At 48.5% G+C, this 11,878-nt stretch overlaps 1 protein-coding gene across 1 annotated transcript in view; it reads right to left on the minus strand.

The window, feature by feature from the left end:
* The window catches only part of SMPDL3B (sphingomyelin phosphodiesterase acid like 3B), a 24,750-nt gene extending 16,589 nt beyond the window's left edge, over positions 1–8,161 (minus strand). The window contains exon 1 of the mRNA XM_044770171.2: positions 7,728–8,161. Coding sequence (XP_044626106.1) covers positions 7,728–7,788 — 61 coding nt within the window. The 5' untranslated portion in view covers positions 7,789–8,161. The remainder of the gene's footprint in view (positions 1–7,727) is intronic.
* Positions 8,162–11,878: the final 3,717 nt, after the last annotated feature.

Below are 11,878 nucleotides of genomic sequence, written 5' to 3' on the forward strand. Positions count from 1 at the left end.
GTACGTGTGTGTGTGCGCGTGTGTGTACGTGTGTGTGCGTGCGTGTGTGTGCGTACGTGTGTGCGTGTGTACGTGTGTGTGCGTGTGTGTGCGTGTGTGTACGTGTGTGCGTGCGTGTGTGTGTGTGCGTGTGTACGTGTGTGTGTACGTGTGTGTGCGTGTGTGTACGTGTGTGTGCGTACGTGTGTGCGTGTGTACGTGTGTGTGCGTGTGTGTGTACGTGTGTGTGCGTGTGTGTGTGCGTACGTGTGTGCGTGTGTACGTGTGTGTGCGTGTGTGTGTGCGTGTGTCTCCCTGAAGGCCTGACTGCAGGAGAGGCCGGGAAGGTAGAAAGAATGGCATGGAGAACCAGAGGTCCAGGCAGGGGCTCCGGCTCTTTGGGCTCCAGTCTCCTCGTTGTGGAGGCAGGTCACAGAGCCCTCTTCTGAGGTGGTGGCTCAGTCCAACTCACGCCACTCGTTGTCCTCACAGGGCCTCTTTCCTGGCTCCTCTGCCACCTTCCCCAGTCTTCCCCAGGTCATCACGTAGCTGCTTTCTCCTCCTCATTCAGGCGTCAGCCCAAAGGTCACCTCCTCAGAGAGGCCTTCCCTGACTACGTTTTCTCAAGTTCCACTTGCCCCAGTTTTATTTTCTTCAGAGCACTCTCATATAGGAAATTATCTTGTTGGCGTCTCATCATCCATCTTTCCTGTGTACAACGTCGGTTCTGAGAGAGCACAGAGCCTGTCTTGTTCATCTCTCTGTCCTCAGCACCTAGACCAGTGCCTGGGATGGGAAACAGGCCCAGCTGTATATTCAACGAATGAACAAGGCCGTGGGGAGGATGATTAGACCAGCAAACACTCAAAGAATGTCGGCTCGGTGCCCTTAACACGCCTCTCATTTCATCCTGGCAGCCATTCTGTGAGGTGCGATTCTTATGCCCATTTCACAGATGAGGAAACTGAGGCTCAAACTCCGACCTCTCTGAGTCCAAAGCTGAGACACAATGTTGACTCAGAGCCCCCAAAAGTGGCTTTTATAATACGCATACATTACCCAGAAAAGAACGGAGCCACAGGCTTCTATGGGATTAGTTACAGACCATGAGGAAGTAAGCTCTAATTATCACATCCTGGGGACGGGGGTGGGCATAAGGACCCTGGATAGGGAGGCAGGTCATCTGGTTTCTAATCTAGGCTCTTCCACTTGTTGGCTGAGGACTCTGGACAAGCCAGTTGGCCTTGTTGAGTCTGAGGGGTTTGACATCTGCCCTGCTTGTCTGTGAGCATCAAATAAGACAGTTAAGGAGGGAGGGCTCGTAGAGGAGGATCACAATGCTCCACTGTCCCTGGCAATTACCCCTGGGGCCAGGAGTGAGACTGGGAGGGTGTGGTGAATCATTCACTTTGACCCTTGACCCTTTAGACCGGAGCTTCTCAAACTTGACTGTGCAGACGCCTCACCTGGGGATCTCATTAAAATTAAGAGGCTTTATATAGTCATACTGCTTGAATCTTTTACAGTAAGAAAAGAGTCATGCATTCCTTGAGTTTTAAGAAAAGGTATCCCCATCTCAGACATTATTATTCATTAATTATTGAGAATATGAATAAATGTGCTATCAAGTACAGTGAGTAGTTGAGGGCACAGACCTGGGTTGTAATTCCAGCTCCACTGCCCACTAGCTGTGTGAAGATGAGCAACTTACTCTGTGCCTCAGTTTCCCCCTCTGTAAAATGGGGACAACAGCGCCCCCTACCTCTTAGGGTCTTTGTGAGGGTTAAAATAAGATCATACATAAGCACTCAGCAATGCAAAGCAGCAGAAACTCCAAATTTGGACCCTGGGACGGGTCTTGCAAGTCCCCCTTTCTCCAAGGCAGGGAGATGGGACAAGGTGGGAGTGGCTGCGTCCTTTCTCTGCCTGCCTCAGAGTCCCCTCAGCTGCCGTCTGTAGGTAAAGCGCAGGTCTGGGGCTAAGAATATCTGAAGCAGAACAATGTGAAGGTGGATCCTGTCTCCTCCTGGATGGCCCTCCCGGAGCAGAGGGCCGATGGGCACAGTGCACCCCTGGTTCTAATTTGAGAGCTCCCCTCTGCTCCCTGTCCTTGGTGGGCAAAACAGTCTCCTGGCCCTCCTCCTCCTTCACCAAAGGGGTCGCTAGGCCCCCTGGTCCATTGGGGATGACAGACACAGGGCCAGGACCTAGTAGCCTTGTAAGGCAGATGGAAATGTCTGAGACCTGAAAAAAATGCATTGGCTCCAAAGTTCAGGAAAAAAAACCATGTCATCAAAATCAACAACTCATTTCAAAAGCAATACTAAAAATTTTATTAAGAATCATACAGGGAGGGGCCAGCCTGGTGGCGCAGCGGTTAAGTACGCACGTTCCGCTTTGGCAGCCTGGGGTTTGCCAGGTCAGATCCCAGGTGCAGACATGGCACCGCTTGGCAAGCCATGCTGTGGTAGGCGTCCCACATATAAAGTAGAGGAAGATGGGCATGGATGTGAGCTCAGGGCCAGTCTTCCTCAGCAAAAAGAGGAGGATTGGCAGCAGATGTTAGCTCAGGGCTGATCTTCCTCAAAAAATTAATTAATTTAATTAAATAAAAATTAAAAAAAAAAAGAATCATACAGGGGCCAGCCCTGTGGCATAGGATTTAAGTTTGGCGCATTCTACCTCGGTGGCCTGGATTTGCAGGTTTGGATCCTGGGCATGGACCTACACTGCTGTCAGCCACACTGTGGCAGCAACCCACATACAAAACAGAGGAAGATTGGCACAGATGGTAGCTCAAGGCTAGTCTTCCTCAAGCAAAAAAAATAAAGGAGGAAGATTGGCAACAGATATTAGCTAGCTCAGAGCTAATCTTCCTCAGCAAAAACAATAGAAAAAGTAAAAATCATACATAGTGTGAACTCCTTTTACTGTGATTCATGATGAGGTGGGGACGACTCACAAAAGTCATTCCTAGAGCCTAGGAAGGTACTAAACTGGCCAAAAGTTGAGTTTGCTTATGATCAGAGACAAGAAAAAGAAGGCAGGAAGACACTTGTCATTTATTTACCACCTACTGAATGCCACATGCTGTGCCAAGCACTGTACCCATGCAGCCTCACGACAAAATCATGAAATACATTCTACTATTGTACCCATTTCACTGATGAGAAAACTGAGCTAGTTAGTGGTAGATCTGGGATTCATATTGTGTCAGAACAGAAATGATCATGGTGCACTGTACTCTGCTACTAGCTAGCAGTGTGATCTTAGACATGTAAAAAAATGGTCCCTTATACTTTTACAGCGCATTACAATGTATGTGTGTGATCTGACTTAACTGTCATATTTAATCTCCCCTTTGCTATTATCCCCATTTTATAGATGGTGAAACAGAGGCTCAAGGTCACTTGACATTAGAAGATAGGATCTAGGTTTTCTGGAAGGCAGCAGGTTGTGTTTGAAAGGGCGTGGGTGAAACCGGCAATCAGGGAAATCTTGTTTTGAATCCTGGCTCCTCCACACAGGCAATGGCAACTTGAACAAGTGATTTGCTCAGCTGAGCCTCAGTTTCCTCATCTGTAAAATGGGGGTAACCATGCTGGTAGCAAAGGGATAGATGTGTGGATGAACGAAGTGATCCCATACAGAGCACCCAGCTGTGGGGTGGACAGGCCAGTCTGGGTGCTCATCCTCTGTGCCACGCAGCCCCTCAGGCCTCAGTTTTTCTTCTCTTCTGGAGCCTCTGTTTCCTCAAGTGTAAGATGAGGGTACTTCATAAAGTTTATCTGAAGGCCCTGCCAGTTTTAATGCCCTGTGAGTCCATGCTTTTGTCCGCTGTGTGTATAACTCACACCACAAAACAACCTGGGTCCCTAGTTCAGTCCTTTGCTTGTTTTTTTATTTTTTTTGCTAGGGAAGATACACTGTGAGCTAATGTCTGTTGCCAATCTTCCTCTTTTTTTTTTTCTCCCCTCCCAAAGCCCTAGTGCATAATTGTATGTTGGAGCTGTAAGTCCTTCTAGGTCTTCTATGTGAGCCACGGCCACAGCATGGCTACGGACAGACAGTGCTGTAGGTCTGCGCCTGGGAACCAAACCCAGGCCTGCCGCTGAAGCAGAGTGCACTGAACTTTAACCATAGGCTGAAGCAGAGTGCACTGAACTTTAACCATAGGCTGAAGCAGAGTGCACTGAACTTTAACCATAGGCTGAAGCAGAGTGCACTGAACTTTAACCATAGGCCCTCAGGGTTGGCTCAGTCATTTGCCTCTGATGCTAAGCAATAACCTTAAACCCTTGAGTTGTCATTCCTCTTCTGTAAACTAAGGCTGCGTAAAACACAGAGGGTTCACTTGCTAAAACCAACATTTACTGACTTGTGTTAACCACATGAATTGCCCTCTCCTCACAACAGCTATAGGAGGTAGGCTTATCATTCTTGAGGGAAGCGTTTTCCTTCCCTGCTAACCCATCCGGAAAGAACTTGTCTGTTTCTCTGCGATTAGGAGCTGAAGGAGAATGGGGTGTGGCCTGGGGCATGTGTGGGAGGAGACAGAGCCAGCAGGTTGGCGCCCCACCCAAGCTCTTGGCTCAGGAAGGTGGAGGTGGAAACCCACAGTGTTATGCCAAGCAGGGATGACTGCTAACTGGTTGGGTGTCTCAAAGTTCTGTGGGAGAGACTCAGGTTCTGAAAAAACTTACAGGTGCTGTGGAATTCTTTCTAAATTTCTGTTTGCTTTTAAATTATAGATGTATACATACCAGAATGTTTGGAGGAAAGAGAAAAAAATAGTATAGAACCTATAAAACCCACCATCCCGAGAGAGGACCCATCAAAGGGCGTGATGCCTAAGGCAGTTGAGTGCAGGCTCGGGCCTGCCGCTTCCTAGCTGCGGGATCTTGGACAAGTGTGTCTCCTCTGAGTCGCATTTGCTTTATCTGCAAAATGATATAATAGTGATAGTACCTACTTTACAGGGACTATAAAAATCAAATGAAAATTTTTTAATTTCATTTTTCAAATGGGTTTTATTTATTTATTTTGAGGAAGATTAACTCTGGGCTAACATCTGCCAGTCCTCCTCATTTTGCTGAGGAAGACTGGCCCTGAGCTCACATCTGTGCCCATCTTCCTCTACTCTATATGTGGGACGCCTACCACAGCATGGCTTTTGCCAAGTGGTTGCCATGTCCACATCCGGGATCCGAACCAGAGAACCTCAGGTCTCCGATGCAGAAGGTGCGTACTTAACCACTGCGCCACCGGGCCAGCCCCTCAAATGGGTTTTAAAAGGACAGCATACATCACACACCTAGCGCAAGTGTGGCCCCTCACAAGTGAAGAATAAACATGTTAGCTCTTCTTGGCTGTTTTCCTTAGTGTGTGTTTGTTTTTACACAGCATATTTTAGAAACAGATGGGAGTTGTAGGGCGTGGGTTCACATCCAGACTCCGACACGTAGTAGCTGTGTCCCCTTGGGTTAGTTACTGAACTTCTCTAAGGCTGGGTTTCCGTGAAAATCCCTGTTTCACAAGGCTGTTCTCAGGGTGGTATGTAAGAATTTCAGCAGTGCCTGGCACCTCAGTTTTTGATAAATGTTACTTGTTGTTTTCAGTTTTGCTGTATTGTCTTGAAACTTGTTCACCAGGTGGTTTTACCATCATCTATTCAGCCATTCTGTTGTTGTTCACATTTTCCATGATTATAAACAATGCTGTGATGAACATCTTGGTGCATTTGGGGGGAGCAGAGAATTTTTTTAACCACTAAGACCATGGGCTGAGGGGTGCCCAGTGGCATGGGGATTTCTAAGAAAACATATTTAAAGTGAAAGAGTGAGGGGGTGGAAGGTTCTTTCAATCATTCCCCAGCCTCCAGTCAGACAGGCAGAGCCCTGAGTCTCCCAGTGGGGAACGGGGTATCTGCCTCCCAGAGAAAGGAGGACAGCCTCTCTCAGCCTTCTCCCAAGCAGATTGCCCTCACGGGGAATGATGCATCTTCTTAGGGCTTGTCCCAGAGATGTTTCCACCGTTAAGGCACAGCTTTTGGACCCAAGGCCTTCCCAGGCATTTCACTCTGGTCTCCTGCCTCCCGAGTGCCTATGCATCTCCTCACTGGCCTCTGAGATGCCAGGTCACATCAGCAGAGCGCTTTGCCAAGGCTCCTGGGTAGCGTCTAGGAAGTAGACCGATCAGAGGCCACCGACCCTTCAGACTGCAGCCTGGGAAAACTGAGCTCCACAGCGGCAAGCGATGAGCAGAACCCTGAGCCCGTCCTTCTCTCTCTCAGCCTCAGTTTCTGCAGCTGCACCAAAAGGGTGTTGGATCATCTTTAAGGTCCCATTCAGAGGACTCCAGAAAAGAGCAATCTAGAATCCTAAGGAAAACTACAGGTCCATCCCTCCCACTAACTCATCTCCAACCGCGCGGAAATCTAACAGGCATTGCAAACTGGGCATATCCCAAATCCTTGCTGTCTCCTCCTCCCTCATCTCAGCAAATGACAACTCCCTCCTTCCAGCTGCTGAGACGAAAAACCTTGGAGCCCCTTTGAGTCCTCCTCTCACACCCACCATCTGTCGGCAAGTCTCATCCAGAATCAGACCGTCTCCTACCACCTCCACTCCTACCACGCCAGGCTGAGCCTCCATCCTCTCTCACTGGATGATGGCAATAGCCTCCTCACTGGTTTTGTTGCTTTTCCTTTACTAGGGTGACTGCACCATCCCAGTTTGCCCAGAACTGAGGGAGTGCCCAGGGCGCCGAAATTTAAATGCTAAAATTAGGAAAGTCTCAGGCAAACCCAGACAAGCTGGTTAACCCACCTTCACCCCATGACAGTCTTTTCTCAATACAACAGCCAAGGGTCCTTTTAAACTTACACAAGTCAGATCATGTCAGAGCGCTGCCTAAATCCTCTAATGATGTCCCATTTCACTCTGAGTCCTTGAAATTGTCTACCAGTTTATACAGGAGCTGGCGCAGCCCCCTGCCCCCACCCCGTGATCCCCCAACCTCGTCTCCACCTCCCTCTGTTGCCCACTCTGCTCCAACCACTCTGCTTCCTTGCTCTTCCCACACACATCGCCAGTGCCTCCAGCTCTGGGCTTGTGCACTTTCTGTCCTCTCTTAATGGAATGTTCTCCTGGATGTCCACATGGCTCTCTCCCACACTGCCTGAGGTTTCTATTCAAATTTCACTTTATTAGACAGCTCTTCTCTGGCCACCCCATAATTACCCCCTCCCCCACACTCCCTACTCCTTTTTCTGCTTTAGTGTTCTCCCTAAAACTTGGAATACTATGACTGTACTTGTCCACGTGTCTTTTGGTCTGTTTCTTCCCGGGTGAAGGAATGCTTCAGGGGAGTGGGGCTTTGTTTGTTTTCTTTTCTTTTCTGGTTCCTAGAATAGCACATGGTACATAGAAGGCTCTCAACCAACATTTGTGGAATGAATCCATGAATCTGTGTGCCTTCTACCTTCTGCCTCTACCAGCTGGCTGGCTCTTATGTACCCACACCTCTTAGCAAAGTCAGTGTCCCTCCCTTGGCCAGCTGTTGCCTCCACTTAAAATCTTTAGGCTCCAACAGCACCCCCACCGCCCCTGACTCTCCCACCCTCCCTGCTCTTGCTCCTGCCCTGCTATTTTTAGCAGCTCTTTCAGCTTTCTGAGAGCAGCTTCCAGCTCCCAGATCCCGAGTTCACAGTACAAAACAAAGACACCGCAGGCATTCGCAGCGCCTACCTAGTCCAGCCCTGGCGACTCCCCAGTGGGCCAGGAAAATCAGCAGCTTGAGCAGCCTCATCCTTGGGGCTCGCCTCACAGGAGCCGTGGGGTCCTCCAGGAGCTGTTACCCGCGCCGCAGGCTTCCTAACTAGGTGTTTGTGGCCACGTGCCTGAGCAGAACTTCTCGTCCTGTTACCGGGTGTTGCCTGTCATTCAAGGTCCTGGCTCCTCTGGCTTTTCCTCCTTTGCCCAGCAGGGTGTGAGCTGGGTTTGTCCAAGGAGATGCACCAGCCAAGCCTTTGGACTCTGAAGTCGACAGTAGCTCCTGTCCAGCTGGTTCCTCAGAGCGTGTCAGTCCAGCCAGCAACTGGAGTCTCCAGCAAGCTCACCCAGCCCCAGCCACTGAGAGGCAAATATCATCTACTTCTGGAGTTTTCGTGTTGCCCCACCCCAGCAGATAAAACAAACCTGTATAAAATGGTTGGCCTTTGCCTTCAAAGGAACTTAATTGCTAGTTTGAGATCGAGATGCTCAACCACAAATGAACCAAGACTAAGAGTCAGCCATTCTTTCGTGCCGGGAGCCACATCCCAGGGAGATGGAGAGGACCTAGGGTGGCCCTGTCCTCAAGAGGGGGAGGTAAACTGCTGGACTGCAGTTCAGCATGTTAGGTGGCTTGACAAGCCCAGGGGAGGGATCTAACTCTCCAAGGAAAATGAGAAGGCTTCTGGGAGGAGGTGACACAGGCTTAATCTCTTCTTTTATTTTTTAATTTTTTTGAGGAAGATTAGCACTGAGCTAACATCTACTGCCAAGCCTCTTCTTTTTGCTGAGGAAGATTGGCCCTGAGCTAACATTCGTGCCCATCTTCCTCTACTTTATATGTGGGACGCCGGCCACAGCATGGCTTTTGCCAATCGGTGCCATGTCCGCATTCGGGATCTGAACCAGCGAACCCCGGGCCGCAGACGCAGAACGTGTGCACTTAACTGCTGTGCCACCAGGCTGGCCCCTCTTCTTTTATTATTGAAATTGCCAAACATAAACAGAAGTAGAGAGGATAGTGAAATGGACCTCCAGTACCCATCCCCCAGCTACAGCAATTATGAATTTAAGGCCAATCTTACTTTATCTGTACCGCCACCCCAACCCCATTGGATTATTTTAAAGCAAATTGCAGAGATCATATCATTTTGTGCATAAACACTTTAGTATATCTCTCTAAAAAATAAGGACACTTTTTCTCACACAATGATAATACTATATCAGATCTAAAAACATAATCGTAATTCTTTACTATCACCAGTTAGATATTTGGTCAATGTGTGAATTTCCCTGATTGTGTCAAAATATTTTTTTACAGTTGGTTCACTCAAATCAGGATCCAAACCAGGTCCACACACTGCATTTGGTTGATATGTCTCTCTTAATTTGTAGACCTCTCTCCCCCTGTCTTTTTTCCTTGTCTTCTGTCAAAGGAACCAGGTCATTTGCCCTATGAAATTTCCCACATTCTGGAGTATTTGGCTGATTGCTTCTTGGTGGTGTTATTTAACATGTTCTTCTGTCCCTCATATTTCCCGTAAACTGATAATTAGACCTGGAGGTTTGATGACATTCAGGTTTGATTTTTTTGGCGAGACTGCTCAGGTGGTCTTGTGTCCTTCCTGCTGCATTGCATTGCAAGGCACATACAGATCTTCCACAACTTATGACGGGGTTAAGTCCTGATGAACGCATTGTATGTTAAAAATATCATAAGTTGAAAATGCATTTAATACACCTAACCTACTGAACATCATAGCCTAGCCTAGCCTACATTAAACCTGCTCAGAACATTTACATTAGCCTACAGTGGGCAAAATCATCTGACACAAAGCTTATTTTATAATAAAGTGTTGAATATTCAATATGTAAGTTATTGAATGTCATACTGAAAGTAAAAAACAGAATGGCTGGCTGGGTACGCAATGGTTGTAAGTGTACCGGTTCTTTACCCCATGATCCGTGGCCGACTGGGAGCTGCGGCTCACGGCAGCTACGCAGCATCACGAGAGAGTATCGTACTGCACGTCACTAGCCCAGGAAAAGATCAAAATTCGAAGTACAGTTCCTACTGAATGCGTATCACTTTCTCACCGTCATGAAGTCAAAAAATCGTAAATCGCACTGTTTATAATTGCATGATTGTCCCACCAGCTTAATCTTAATGTCCAAGTAGGAGTTAGCCAGAGGGGAAGATGGGGAGATGAGAGTCCCAGGCGAATAAGCAAACCCTGCTAAGACAGAGATGCTGAAAGGTCCCAGGGAGCTGTGTGGGGTGATGTGGGGGCTTGGGGTCCTGAACCAGGGAAGCAGGCAGGAGCCGGCCATGCTCGGGTGTTTGAGCTGAGAGCTGTGGGGACCCGTGGAAGAGTCTTAAGCAGGGGAGAGAGACAACCCAACTAGCATCTTAGAAGGATTGCACTGGCTCTGTGGAAGATGGATTTTCGGGGAGACCAGCAAGGAGGCTGAGGCAGAGAAGTCCTGGTGAAGTGGTGAGAGTCTACACTAGGGAGGAAGGAATTAAATAGACTGGCTGGGGAATTGGTTGAGGTGTTAAGTTGCGTTCTCCCTGTATTTTTTTTTTTTTAACCTTGATTTAAGCAGGTAGCAAAGATCCCTTCCTCTGGGGGAGGATGCAGCCAGGTGGAAGGCCACAGTTTCTTGAAGACAGCCACGTCCAGGCTTTTGTCCTGTGTTCAGGGCCCTGGGTCACCCCAAGGAGGAGGAAGGCATCAAAATAACCACCAAGACTGAGTTTTCTGCCAGCGCAGAGGGAAGATGGTCAGAGACCAATGGAAAGGAGGCAGTGTGACTTTTCTTGCGCCTGAGCCTATGGCCTGATTCGTAATCGCTGGGACGTATCTAGGGCACATTGAGGTATGTTTGGAGGGTAACCTGTGGGACTGGTGGGGAAGGAGGGCAGGCAAGGAGTCTAGGGCAGGCGGCTCCCCAAGGGCTGAGCAGGGAGTTAGCAACCACTAGGCTACAAAGTGGAACAGGGGGAGAGCTCTGAGGGGCTTAGGTGCTCCTTATAAACCCATCTAAGGGGTGCTAGAGTTCTACTCAGCTTTTGGCTGGGTGCAGGGGCTTCTTTTAAATACCTCAGCTTTTTGGTCAGGGTCCCCAGAAGACCCCATCTCTATCACCACCACTAACTCATAAGGTATCTTTGTGCAGGTAGAAAAATTCATCCCCTCCAGGCCTTTGTGTGAATTAGAAAAGGCGCCTCCACCCCAGACAGACACAGCCCGGGCTCCGAGTGGAGCCGGGGGGCATTTCAGTCTCCGCTCAGCTCTCTGCCGGGCGCTGGTTACCTAAGTGATAGTGGTTCCTTCCTGGGCCCAGCCTGACCTGCTGGACCTGGGTTTGCTGGAAGAGGTAAGTGAGGCAGAGAAATCCGAAGGATTGGGATGTTGCCCTCTTAAGTACAAAAGAGCCCCTCTTCGAACTGATCGGTGGTTGCCAGGGGAAAGGGGGGTGGGGGTAGGGCACTAGGGGTGAAGTGGTGTACCTACAACATGACTAATAATAATGTACAACTGTAATTTCACAAGGATGTTAACTTTTCCTTAATAAAAAAATAAAAATTAAATTAAAAAAAAAGAGCCCCTCTTCAAATTGCCCAAAGTATTTATTTGATCCTTGGCAACTGTAACTTCACTCTTAAGAGAAAAGAATGTTGTATAAAAGCTGATAAGAGGAGAGCATTCTTCATGTTTTTGCTGTAGCCCTTTCGGTCCTATCTCCTCAGCAATGCGTATAAAACAAACACTCTGGCAGCAAAGCTCTTGGGGATGAAGGAGACAGCCCACAGGTGCCAGCGACCTTTGCCCATTCCCGGCCTCAGGGCCTCTGGGAACCCAGCTGCAGCTGTGGTTGGCCTGGGGTTCAAGTCCATAGAGGGTTTAGTCCAAGAAGGTCAAGAACGGGGTCAAGCTAGAATCCATGAGTGTTGACATCTCTGGCAGTCCCTCTAAAGCAAAGACACATTAGTCTTTTGCATTCATGCATTCACTCATTCATTTAAAAATATTGATTAAGCAGCCTCTGCCTGCCAAGCACTGTGCCAGGTGCTGGTGATACAATGATGAAGAAAAATAGTTGCTAGTTTAGTGAGAGAAATA

This window comes from Equus asinus, chromosome 5 (assembly GCF_041296235.1).
Source record: "Equus asinus isolate D_3611 breed Donkey chromosome 5, EquAss-T2T_v2, whole genome shotgun sequence".
NCBI lineage: Eukaryota > Metazoa > Chordata > Mammalia > Perissodactyla > Equidae > Equus > Equus asinus.